This window comes from Chiloscyllium punctatum, chromosome 3 (genome assembly GCF_047496795.1).
Source record: "Chiloscyllium punctatum isolate Juve2018m chromosome 3, sChiPun1.3, whole genome shotgun sequence".
NCBI classification, from domain to species: domain Eukaryota; kingdom Metazoa; phylum Chordata; class Chondrichthyes; order Orectolobiformes; family Hemiscylliidae; genus Chiloscyllium; species Chiloscyllium punctatum.
In genome coordinates, this window is record NC_092741.1 from 160,399,312 (window position 1) to 160,412,811 (window position 13,500).

At 44.2% G+C, this 13,500-nt stretch overlaps 2 protein-coding genes across 4 annotated transcripts in view; one reads left to right on the forward strand and one right to left on the reverse strand.

Moving 5' to 3' along the window:
- LOC140467200 (trifunctional enzyme subunit alpha, mitochondrial-like) overlaps positions 1-3,200 on the reverse strand; it is a 125,970-nt gene extending 122,770 nt beyond the window's left edge. The window contains exon 1 of the mRNA XM_072563399.1: positions 3,066-3,200. Within this exon, the coding sequence (XP_072419500.1) occupies positions 3,066-3,132 (67 nt within the window). The 5' untranslated portion in view covers positions 3,133-3,200. The remainder of the gene's footprint in view (positions 1-3,065) is intronic.
- A 12-nt stretch (positions 3,201-3,212) lies between these two features.
- hadhb (hydroxyacyl-CoA dehydrogenase trifunctional multienzyme complex subunit beta) overlaps positions 3,213-13,500 on the forward strand; it is a 66,365-nt gene continuing 56,077 nt past the window's right edge. The window contains exons 1-2 of one of the 3 annotated variants that reach the window (XM_072563414.1): positions 3,213-3,341; positions 9,871-9,954. In XM_072563414.1, coding sequence (XP_072419515.1) covers positions 9,888-9,954 — 67 coding nt within the window. In that variant the 5' untranslated portion in view covers positions 3,213-3,341; positions 9,871-9,887. Of the gene's footprint in view, positions 3,342-3,504; positions 3,636-3,800; positions 4,002-9,870; positions 9,955-13,500 lie in introns of those variants that run through there. The other 2 variants (XM_072563420.1, XM_072563430.1) reach the window with 2 other exon arrangements.

Below are 13,500 nucleotides of genomic sequence, written 5' to 3' on the forward strand. Positions count from 1 at the left end.
ATCAATTCTGTATAGAAGACACACAACCAGTCTTGAATCTGTTTAGCTCTCAACATACGCAGCTAAAGGGATCATTTCTCCAGCACTTCTGTTTTTCATTCAGGTCTCCAACATTTTTACCCTGACTAATGTACCTAACACGACGCCAATTCACCTGATATGCACATCTTAGGCTTGTGAGAGGAAACTGGAGCACCCGGAGGAAACCCACGCAAATACGGGAAGAATGTGCAAACTCCACACAGACAGTTGCCAGAGGCTGAAATTGAACCCAGATCCTTGGCAATGTGAGGCAGCAGTGCTAACCACTGAGCCACTGTGTCACCCATATTTATATGAGCAACACATAATATAAAAAAAATTCCATCAGCAATGCCACCATTATACTCTTGATTCAAGTGTGAAAATAGTGAACAAACATGAGAATCCTACTTGAAACATTCTGACAAAACTTATTCAAACATCAAAGTATAATGGACCAGACAGCATGTTGGGATGACTGAAAAGCACCTTCCTCCGCAGCTCCCGCTCTCTCAATTCTTAGATGGCTAGCATTGTGGGGAGAATAAAAAATGCTACAATTTACTCAAACTCTCCATCAAGTGTGGCAACACTCCAAGTAAAAAATGACAGGAGTCTGCCACTAATCAGTCAAAATGGCAGCTTGTCCATCAAGCTGCAGAGGTACCATTGTGTTAGAAAAGAAAAACAGAAGCAGTTCCTACATTCCCAATTTCAACACTTAGAGTCATAGAGATGTACAGCATGGAAACAGACCCTTCGGTCCAACCCGTCCATGCCGACCAGATATCCCAACCCAATCTAGTCCCATCTGCCAGCACCCGGCCCGTATCCCTCCAAATTCTTCCCATTCATATATCCATCCAAATGCCTCTTAAATGTTGCAACTGTACCAGCCTCCACCATATCCTGTGGCAGCTCATTCCATACACGTATCACCCTCTGTGTGAAAAAGCTGCCCCGATAAGTCTCTTTTATATCTTTCCCCTCTCACCCTAAACCTATGCCCTCTAGTTCTGGATGCCGTGACCCCAGAGAAAAGACTTGGTCTATTTATCCTATCCATGCCCCTCATAATTTTGTAAACCACTACAAGGTCACTCCTCAGCTTCCGACGTTCCAGGGAAAACAGCCTGTTCAGCCTCTCCCTGTAGCTCAGATCCTCCAACCCTGGCAGCATCCTTGTAAATCTTTTCTGAACCCTTTCAAGTTTCACAACATCTTTCCGATAGGAAGGAGATCAGAATTGCACGCAATATTCCAACAGTGGCCTAACCAATGTCCTGTACAGCCGCAACATGACCTCCCAACTCCTGTACTCAATACGCTGACCAATAAAGGAAAGCATACTAAACACCTTCTTCACTATCCTATCTATCTGCGACTCCACTTTCAAGGAGCTATGAACCTGCACTCCAAGGTCTCTTTGTTCAGCAACATTCCCTAAGACCTTACCATTAAGCGAATAAGTTTCTGCTAAGATTTGCTTTCCCAAAATGCAGCATCCCGCATTTATCTGAATTAAACTCCATCTGCCACTACTCAACCCATTGGCCCATCTGGTCGAGATCCTGTTGTAATTGGAGGACGCCCTCCAATTTTGCTTTCATCTGCAAACTTACTAACTAGACCTCTTATGCTCGCATCCAAATCATTTATGTAAATGACAAAACGTAGAGGGCCCTGCACTGATCCTTGTGACATTCCACTGGTCACAGGCCTCCAGTCTAAGAAACAACCCTCCACCACCACCATCTGTCGTCTACCTTTGAGCCAGTTCTGTAACCAAATGGCTAGTTCTCCCTGTATTCCATGAGATCTAACCTTGCTAATCAGTCTCCCATGGGGAACCTTGTCGAGCATCCTGTCCTATGTGCTCACAGATCTGCAGGTTGAGGTTGGCTGAGAAGACAGGTTGAGAAGACAGGAACTCTCAGCCCTGAGCAGAAATCATCCTGAAATCCAAGGTCAGCAAAAGGTGGAGAATAGTTCCTACTCTTTTCAAATATGGCTGTAACAGCCAAATGAACCAGGCGAGTCTTTAATTTCAGACCTAATTCATAAATAATGCATGTCAAAAGTGAGTTATTCATTCATTTTGGGCATCATTTGATCAGTGTTTGAATCCAGAACTTTCTGACTCAAATGTTGCTACTAATGGAACTAAGAGAAAGTGAGGACTGCAGATGCTGGAGATCAGAGCTTAAAAATGTGTTGCTGGAAAAGCACAGCAGGTCAGGCAGCATCCAAGGAGAAGGCATAAGCCTGAAATGTCAATTCTCCTTCTCCTTGGATGCTGCCTGACCTGCTGCAGTTTTCCAGCAACACATTTTTAAGCACTAATGGAACTAACCCAACAATTAAACTCATTCTCAGGTGGCATTGAAAACTGCATTTTTCATTCTGCATATACACTAATTCTACAGAGATATAGTCTCTAAGAACATAAGAAGAAATATTCATCCTTCACTTTGGGCCATCTGTCTGCTTAGTACGAAGCACGCCTTGACTAAATAGAACACTAGAGATGAAAACAAAATAAGACTCATTCCTTTAAGACACATACCATAAGTGGATTCCAAAGTCATATGAGGTTCGAAATTTTAACTCTGATCTCTCTCGACAAGTACTACCATATTTATTGAATCTTTCCAGCAGCTTATTTTTAGTACCATAAATGTTTACTTTTATGGCCGACAACAATCAGGTTTATTCTAAATCAAAATACTTAGCGTTTATTTTTATTTGAGGGTTTGCCTTACGGAAGTAATTTAGCCACATGGATTATTAAACGTATGTGCGTGTGTGTATTTTTATTCCAGACTCCCAGCTAACAATGCAGCCCTACTGTTCACTATCTAAACGACATGAAGTGAATTAGGTGGCACAAAGCGTACATCACCAGCAGTGAACGGGCCTGTTTCTAGAAACCACTAACTTCGTTACCAAAAAGTTACACAAGAGTAACTCAGGACAGAAAGTTATTTATCTCCCGCCACCGGAAGTTTGAAATTAACACCAAGAAATATTTTACAACAAAGTACCTGAATAACAGAACTGGTTAAACAGCGAAAACCGCTTCAGGATACCCTTCGCCCGAAACACCGCCATTTCCACTCGCAGCTCCAGCCAAAGAGCCGCCCTCAATCAGGACCACGCCCCTCACAGGCCCGGCCCAACCCGGCTCAACCCAACCCGGCCCGGCCCGGCCCGACTCGGCTGTGGGCTTATCGACGGCCGGGGGAAACCCTCATCCTGCCTGAGCAAAATACCTACCGCCGACAACAAAAAAAACACCTGGTTCTATTGACTACAAATTGGTAACAGATTTATTACGTTAATCGGTTTTTTTGGCTGGAGATAGTATTTGTTCAGGCGTGTGTGGAATGTGATCAAGGCGGGGCTTGGGCGCTACTGGGCTCGAACTTTCTCGGAGCCTGGAGCAGGGGGAGAGGCCCAGAGTCCGGGAAGGGACCGGGAGAGGGAGGGGGACCGGGAGGGTGTACAGAGTTCGGGGGGGTGTTGTGGAAATCCCGGCTCAAAAACAGTGCGAGAAGCTGTTGGTGACGGTTGAGAAACAGTCTATGGACGGAGAGTGAGGCTGGCAGTATTCGGTGAGTGGGGTGGGGTGGGGTGGGCTGTCATGGAGAGGCGTCCCCTCCTCAATGTGGAGGAAGGGCCGCGCCGTCAAACGACGCTGCAAGTTTAAGTCTTTTAAACTTTGCTTGTTGCGTCAGTTTGCTGGCCCTGCCTCTGTGACTGTGTTAAACTGTTAAACTGGGCCTGAAGAGTGTCTTTGAGCAAGTGTATTGATACTTTCATCAGTGAGTGAACGTTATGTGTCAACCTTTTGTCACTGTCGGAGTCTTATAACAACTACGATTCTGTGAAACGAAAACGTTGCACTCAACTTTCTCACCCAGAATTTTAAAAATCGATTACGTGTTGTAATTTTCTCCTATTTGATCAATAGGGCAGTGGTAAGTACGTTCATATGAATTACATTGTTCCATAATTTACGAAGGTATGGGGTGAGGGTAAACGAGTGATTTTCATCAGAAATTGGCGAGTTCAGAGATGACGGGGTGGTGGTTGATGGGAAATGTTCGTCCTGGAGTTCAGTTACTACTGGTGTACCAAAAGGATCTGTTTTGGGACCACTGCTGTTTGTCACTTTTATAAATGACCTGCATGAGGGCGTAGTAGGATGGGTTAATAAGTTTGCAGATGACACTAAGGTCGGTGAAGTTGTGGATAGTGCTGAAGGATGTCGCAGGTTCCAGCGGGATGTAGGTAAGCTGCAGGGCTGGGCTGAGAGGTGGCAAATGGAGTTTAATGTGGAAAAGTGAGAGGTGATTCACTTTGGAAGGAGTAACAGGACTACGGAGTACCAGGCTATTGGTAAGACTCTTGGCATTGTGGATGAGATGAGATGAGAGATGTACATGTACATAGATCCATGAAAGTTGCCACCCAGGTTGATGGGGTGGTTGAGAAGGCGTACAGTGTGTTAGCTTTTATTGGTAGACGGATTGAGTTTCAGAGCCAGGAGGTCATGTTGCAGCTACGCAAAACAAAATGGAGGATTGCATACAGTTCTGATTACTGCATTATAGGAAGGATGTGGAAGCATTGGAAAAGTTTCTGAGGAGATTTACTAGGATGTTGCCTGGTATGGAGGGAAGATTTTATGAGGAAAGGCTGAGGAACTGGAGGTTGTTTTCATTGGAGAGAAGAAGGTTAAGAGGTGGCTTAATTGATGCATTCAAGGTGATCAGAGGATTAAATAGGGTGGACAGTGAGAGCCGAAGGTGTGTTGCTGGGAAAGCACAGCAGGTCAGGCAGCATCTGAGGAGTAGGAGAATCGACCTTTCGGGCCAGGAGACCCACTCAAATATAAGGAATACAAGTATGACCTTTGCAGAGCCATTAAGACAGCCAAGGACCAATACTGATCCAAACTAGAGACCCAGACAGACACCCAGCTACTATGGCAAGGACTGAATGACATCACGTTCTAAAAAGAGACAGTGCAAGATAGCAGACAATGACACATCCCTACCAGATCGTCTAAACATCTTCTATAATTGCTTTGAGCAGAATCTTGGCGGAAGGGTAATACCTATTCCAACAAGTCCTGATGAACCTATCCCAACAGTCACTACGTCAGAGGTCAGATCAGTTTTCCTTCGTGTGAATCCAAGGAAAGCGATGGGACCAGACGAAGTACCAGGTCGTGCATTCAGCATAGGCAAATCAACTGCAGGGGTCATCTCGGATGTTTTCAACCTGTACCTGAAGCAGGCCACTGTCCCTGCCTGTTTCAAGAGGGACAACATCATCCCTGTGCCTAAAAAGGCTCATGGAATATGTCTCAATGACTACCACTCAGTGGCCCTAACTTCGGTGGTCATGAAGTGCTTTGAAAGGCTTGTCAAGGCATTAATCAACTCCAGCCTTCTCACTCCGCATGACCCACTCCCGTTTGCCTATCCAACAGATCCACGTCAGATGCCATATCACTTGCCCTTCACGCCTCCTTAGAACATTGTTAGAGTGCCCAAGAACAGTTACGTAAGAATCCTACTCGTTGACTACAGTTCAGCCTTCAACACTATTATCCCCTCAAGACTGATTACTAAACTTAGTGATCTCAGACTAAGCCCCACTTTCTGTAACTGGATCCTCAGTTTCCTGACCCACAGGCCACAATCAGTGAAGATTGGGGGCAATATTTCATCCTCACTAACGTTCAACTCTGGAGTCATCCAGGGTGTGTACTCTGCCCCCTAATGTACTCACTGTATACCCAAAACTGCGTTGCCAACTACCAGACCAATGCCATTTACAAGTTGTTGATGACACCATCGTAGTTCATCAAATCTCAGATGGCATGAAACAGTCTACAGAAGGGAGGTGGGAGAGGTGAATGGTGCACCGAGAGCAACCTAGCTCTCAATGCCGGCAAAACCAAGGAAGTCATTATCGACTTTTGGCGGGATGTTACTCATGCCCCCTTACAAATTAACAGCACAGAGGTGGAACGAGTGGAGAGTGTCAAACTCCTGGGAGTGGTCATCCACAACAAGCTTTCTTGGACTCTTCATGTGGACACACTGGTTACAAAGACCCAACAATGTCTCTTCCTCAGGCAGCTGAGGAAATTTGGCATGATGGTGAATACCCTTGCCAACCTTTTATAGGTGTGTCATCGAGAGCATTCTGTCTGGATGTATCACTATCTGGTATGGCAACTATACCATTCAAGATTGGAGACGGTTACAGAGAGTGGTGAATTCGCCCCAGACAATCACTAAGGCCAACCTCCCATCTGTAGAATCCATCTAGCAGGCCCGCTGTCGAGGAAAGGCTGCCAGCATTCTCAAAGATCCATCCCACCCTGACAATGTTTTTCTACAACCTCTACCATTGGGGAGAAGGTACAGAAGCCTGGACACAACCACCAGCTGGTTTCGAAACAGTTTCTACCTGACTGTTGTTAGAAATCTGAATGGACTCTCAAATTCTTAACATTCCCCTGTACCTGTGTTTTTGTTTTTGCTGCTGTTTACCTACTGTTTACTTATCTATGCTACTTAATTCTGTGATCTGCCTGTGTTGCTCACAAGACAGCTCTTCACTGTGCCTCCATACACGTGACAATAAATTCAATTCATTTCAATAAGCCCTTCATCAGGAATGAGAATATGCTCAAATCATCAATTCTCCTGCTCCTCGGATGCTGCCTGACCTGATGTTTTCCCAGCAACACACTCTTGACTCTAATCTTCAGCATCTGCAGTCCTCACTTTGTCTCCTGGACGGTGAGAGCCTTTTTCCTTAGATGGTGATGGCTAGAACGACGGGACGTAACTTTAAATTGAGAGGTGCTAGATATAGGACAGAGGTCAGAGGTAGTCTCTTTCATCCGAGAGTAGTAAGGGCATAGAACGACCTGTCTGCAATAGCAATAGACATGCCAACTTAAATGGTCATTGGATAAACATATGGATGATAATGGAATAGCGTAGGTTAGGTGGACTTCAGATTTGTTTAACAGGTCGGAGCAACATCAAGGGCCTAAGTGCCTGTACTGCACTGTAATATTCTATGTTCTATAATTCACTTTATCATCTCACCCAAGAGAATCCGGTTAAAAATCACCCAACACCAGGTTATAGTCCAACAGGTTTATTTCGAAGTACAAGCTTTCGGATTATGAACCAGTGTAACTTTGACCCTTTGTACATTTGGCTCCAGTAGTTTCCTATTTAGTTATGAGTTTTTTTTTATTTGTGTGGGGTTTTCTGTTTTATTGGCCTTTGCAAATGGTGAACTTGCCTGAATGTCAGAATGCAATGTGTTATAGTGCAACAAGAATGTTGAGAACTTCAAAGGCTTCGATCGATCTTATTGAGTTCTTTTGAGGAGGTGTCAAGACAGGACGACGAAGATTGAGCAATGGATATGGTGTATGCGGACTTGAGCAAGGCATTTGTTAAGGCTCGAGCTGAAAATGTGTTGCTGGAAAAGCGCAGCAGGTCAGGCAGCATCCAAGAAGCAGGGGAATCGACGTTCCGGGCATGAGCCCTTCTTCAGGAAACCCTCGTTAAGGTTTCCCATGGTAGGCTCATTGATAATGTCAATAAGTATGGGATACAGGGAGATTTGGCTATCTGAATTCAGAATTGGTTGGCTGACACAAGGCAGAGAGTGGTTGTAGATGGAAAGTATTCTGCCTGGAGGTCATTGTTGAGTGGGGTCCCACAGGGCTCTATTCTTGGGCCTGTGCGCTTTGTAGTTTTTATAGATGACTTTGAGGGGGTTGAGGGGTGGGTTAGTAAACTTGCAGCTGACACAAAGGTTGGAGGTGTCGTCGATAGTATAGAGGGCTACTGCAGGCTGCAGCGCAACATAGACAGGATGCAGAACTGGGCTGAGAAATGGCAGATGGAGTTCAACCTGGATATATGCGAAGTGATGCATTTTGGAAGGTCGAACTTGAATGCTGAATATAGGATTAAAGACAGGATTCTTGGCAGTGAGGTGGAACAGAGGGATCTGGGTGTGCAAGTACATAGATCCCTCAAAGTTGCCACCCAAGTGGATAGGGTTGTTAAGAAAGCATATGGTGTTTTGGCTTTCATTAATAGGGGCATCGAGTTAAAGAGCCGCGAGGTTTTGCTACAACTCTACAAATCCCTAGTGAGACCACACTTGGAATATTGGGTCCAGTTCTGGTTGCCGTACTATAGGAAAGATACAGAGGCTTTGGAGAGGGTGCAAAGAAGGTTGACCAGGATGCTGCCTGGACTAGAGGGCTTGCCTTATGAAGAAAGGTTGAAAAAGCTCAGACTTTTCTCTCTTCCTCCTTCTCTCCAGAGAGGAGACCTGATTTGAGGTATGCAAGATAATGAGAGGAATAGGTAGAGGCAATAGCCAGAGACTCTTCCCCAGGGCAGGATTGACAGGTACGAGGGGTCATAATTTTAAAATATTAGGGGAAAGGTAGAGAGGAGACGCCAGAGGTAAGTCCTTTACGCAGAGAGTTGTGAATGCATGGAATGCGTTGCCAGCGTTGTTGGTGGAAGCAGAGTCATGGGGGCATTTAAGCAACTGCTGGACATGCACATGGCCAGCAGTAAATTGAGGGGTGCGTAGGTTAGGTTATTTTATTTTAGATTAGGAGTAATCCTCGTCACAACATCGTGGGCCGAAGGACCTGTTCTGTGCTGTACTTTTCTATGTTCTATGAACACAATATTCCAAGTGCGGTCTAACCAAGACTCTACAAAGCTGCAGCATAACCTCTTCAACTCAATCCCCTGGCTAATGTAAGCCAACGCACCATATGCTGCCTTAACGAACCTATCAACCTGGGTGGCAACTTTGACTGATCTGTCGACATGGACCCCAGGATCTCTCTGTTCCTTCACACTCCCAAGAATTCTGCCATTAACCCTGTATTCTGCATTTAAATTCAACCTTCAAAAGTGAATGACCGCACTTTTCAAGGTTGAACTCCATCTGCCACGTCTCAGCCCTGCTCTGCATGTCCCATTGCAACCTATAACAGCCCTCCACACTATCCACAACTCCACCCCCTTGTGTCCTTGGCAAACGTACTAACCAACCCTTCCACTTCCTCATGCAAGTCATTTATAAAAATCAGAGAGCAGAGGTCCCAGAACTAATCCCTGGGGAACACTACTGGTCACTGAACTCCAGGCTGAATACTTTCCATCTATCGCCACTCTCTGTCGTCTGTGAGCCAGCTAATTCTGTATCCAGATATTCAGGTTTCTCTGTATCCCATGCCTTCTTACTTTCCCAATGAGCCTACTATGAGAACCTTATCATATGCCTTGCTAAAATCCATGTACACCTCATCCACTGCTCTACCTTCATCAATGTGTTTTGTCACATCCTCCAAAGAATTCAATAAGGTTTCTGAGGTCTGACCTGCCCCCCTCAAAGCCTTGCTGAATATCTCCAATCAATCTATCGTTTTCCAAGTAATCATAAATCCTGTCTTTCAGAATTATCTCCAAATCAATGGAGATTTTAAAGCTGTGCCATTGACCTGCTTACCAAGCAATGTAGGAATGACCATCCTTGTCTCCTAATCCAAGTGTCATGTGTCTCTCCACAGATGCTGCTTGACCTGCTGTGATTTCCTGCATTTTTGTTCAGTCTAAACTCCAGAATCTGCAGTAATTTGCCCTTATCCTATATTGTGTCCAGGAATTGACTTGTGCATCTTGTTCAAATTGTTCCTGGTGTAGAAAAGTAGACTTATTTAGACTGTTGAGTACTTTGTCCTGATCAATATTTGCTTTCTTTCATTAGAAATTAACCTTTTAATCATGGCTTCCATGTTGGGTTGCACATTCAGAAATATCCCAGTCAGTGTTGCATGGGCCACAAAGTTAAGTAAGTATGTGTACTGTACTATTTTGTAATATCTTCATTTCAACAAAATAGTTCTTAATGAGATTTAATATCCACTTCCTGTTGATTTTATTTTTCCTTGGGGTACCAAGGTCCCACCATCACTGATTTTTTTGACCTAACCAGGTGGGCGTACCTCTTGCCAAAATTCCATGCTCTGGAATTGGGAAGGGGAAGTTAGCAGGCTATGCTCATTTGTGCTCCTATTTTAGGTGTGAAAGGAAAATGTGAATGACAATCTCATTTCTGTCCAAAATGAACATGCTTGATAACTTGTAACATTGCTTATATGTAGTTAACATTTTGGGACAAAATATGTTCAAATATAAATAAACAATTGTAACATATTGCAGTTGGATCAGGATCACTGCAAGATTCTTCCTTTTTTTGAGAAACACTTTACAAATGAGCCTATTTTATCTTAATAGAATCACAAGAGTATTACAGCACAGAAAGAGGATCTTTAGCCCATCTTGTCTGCTCAGGTCCTTCAGCACCTATCTCCTTGAATCCCATTTATTTTACTTCCCAGAAGTTGGGCAAAGGCCTTCTATTTCACTTCATTGACAAATCTTTATTGTTTTGCTGACTGATCTTTTTGTCAGTGATGGCACCTCTGGAGCATTCATGTATGAAACCACTGCGTAAGAGCATGTAGATTCACCTTGACTGACACTGAAGAGTTCCCAATCACTATGTTAATGGGGAGGCTTTAAATGCTTTGGTGCTGGTGGAAGAGCATGAAGAGGGAAAAGTGGTCTGTCTTTTTGTGGACATGATTAAGATGTGAGAATAGGTCCGCCCCACTGCTTCCCCAACCTCATTGCACACTGCAGTATGTAGAAAAAAAGGGGAGAGATGTATGGCTACTGCATAACATGTATTCTGTATCTACGTATTCCGCATCTACGTATTCCGCATCTCCATACAGAAATTTTATGTAATTTTATTTCTTGTTGCGTCAGTTATGATCAGTTTAGGGAAATCATTACGAAGCTACAGCAATCTTATGAATGCTCCCCTGATATTAACATTCAGTATTTCAGACTGAAGCTGAAAATGATCAGAAGCCTAGAGTTCTGAGGGCATTAAGTATGGAACTTGAGTTAAAGTTGGCTATTTCTTCAGTGATTTTAAAATTGCAACAATGTTTTATACAATGAGATTTCAATGCTTAGTTTTAGAAATTTCCATCGAATAAATTGTGAAAACAGAAACTATCATCTTCATTCCCCACTCCAAATTCCATTTACTCCCTGCTAACTCTATTCCCTTTCCTGATAAAACTGAGACCAAATGAAGCTCTTTGTAACCTTGCTGTTTATATTTTTCTGAAAATAAGCACCAACTACATAGCCACATCAATACTGGGGCCAACTAGTGCCATTTCTGTACCCATACCTGACGTTGCTGCTATCCCAGCTCAACTGCTGCTGAAAACCTCATTCATGGATTTTTTTAACTATAATTTTGAATGTGACAATGCATATGTGAGTGGTCTCCTGTATTCTACCCTTCAAAAGTTTGAAGTTATCCAAATTGTTGTCCTAAAACTTGGCAAGTACTGACCACCCTTCACCTGTGTACTCACTGAGCTACACTGGCTCTTGGTTAAGTTGCACCTTAATTTTAAAATTCTCACCACTACATGGCAGTGTTCCATCTATGCTACATGGTTGTGCAACAAGATATGTAACTGCACTTCCACAATAACACTCAACACTGGACCTTCCTCCAAGGATGTATCGTCTGCTCCCGCCTGAACTCCCTGTACACCCATGACTGTGACTGTGTTGCCAAATTCCAAATGAATGTCACCAACAAATTTGCTGACAACGCCACCGTATTGGGGCAGTTATCTGATGATGACGAGTCAAAATACAGAAGGGTGATGGAGCGCTAGATGGCGTTTTGCAGTAGAACAACTTCTCTCTCCGCGTCGGCAAAACTAAAGAACTGATCATTGACTTCAGAGAAAAAAAGAAGAACACACCCCGATATACATCAAGGGAGCTGAGTTTGAGAGGGTGGTAGGCATCAAGTTCCTTGGGGTGACAATAACTGACAACCTATCCTGGACTTCCCACATAGATGTCATGGTCAAGAAGGCACAACAACACCTCTTCTTCCTCAGGCAGTTCAGGAAATTTGGCATGTCTGTAAGGACCCTCACTAACTTCAACAGATGCACCATTGAGTGCATACTGTCCATGTGTATAATGGCCTGGTATGGCAACTGTTCTGCCTAGGACAATAAGAAACTTCAGAAGGTGATGTGCACAGCACAGGCCATCATGGAAGCCGGTCTTCCATCCACGGACTCCGTTTACATGGTTTGCTGCCGCGGAAAGGCCGCCAACATAGCACCCCAGTAATGATCTCCAACAATCTCTTCCATCAGGCAAAAAATACAGAAGCCTGAACGCATGTACCAACAGGTTCAGGAACAGCTTCTTCCTGGCCACTATTAGACTGATGAATGGACTGTCTAGCATCAGGTGATGCTGAATTTGCCTAGCGTGCACACTGTGCAATATAACCTAGATGCCTCAACTTAAGTCTTTTGATCGATACAGCCTTGCTTACTGTGATCTGCTTGCACTGTTTATAAGCAAAGCTTTACACTAACTGGATACACATGACAAATCAATGAATCAATCCATTAAAAGCCATGCAGTTAATAATTGCAACTGTGCTCATCTTAATAGCAAAATGGTGTTTACTGCCCGACTATTCTATGAACAAAATGCTGGTAAATTTTCTATACCAAGAACTTAGAGCTGCAATACAAACGTGTCATGATTAACTGGGTCACATTAATTAACAAAATTCATTGGTTCAGTTCCTGGATCCTGAAGCTGTGTCAACACTTAGGGTAGCATGGTGGCATAGTAGTGGTTAGCACTGCTGCCTCACAGCGCCAGAGACCCGGGTTCAGTTCCCGCCTCAGGCGACTGACTGTGTGGAGTTTGCACATTCTCCCCGTGTCTGCGTGGGTTTTCTCCTGGTGCTCCGGTTTCCTCCCACACTCCAAAGATGTGCAGGTCAGGTGAATTGGCCATGCTAAATTGCCCGTAGTGTTAGGTTAGGGGTATGGGTGGGTTGCACTTCGGCGGGTCGGTGTGGACTTGTTGGGCCGAAGGGCCTATTTCCACACTAAGTAATCTAATCACTTGTCGTTCCTGTGGCTCACTGGTTGGTCATTCCACACACCACTTCCCTTCATTACCCTCATCTCTGCTGGGTTCCCCACTTATTCTGAGGCCACATGGGAAAGAGAGAGGGGAAAAAGACAGGTGAGAAGTTGGGACTAGAAGCAGCATACAGGGAAATGGCTTGTGGGAAAGTTAAGGTGAAAAACATTGAGCAGGAATATTAGCAAGAAGGCTAGTTGATGTCAGAACACCAAGTGGCAAATACTGTGAAAGGGTTGAGGATTTTTGGGTTAATTAATAGCACTGACGTGGTTATTTTGCTGCAAAATGTTTTACAGGATTATTAAAGTAAGGTTGATCCCAAAGGCATTTG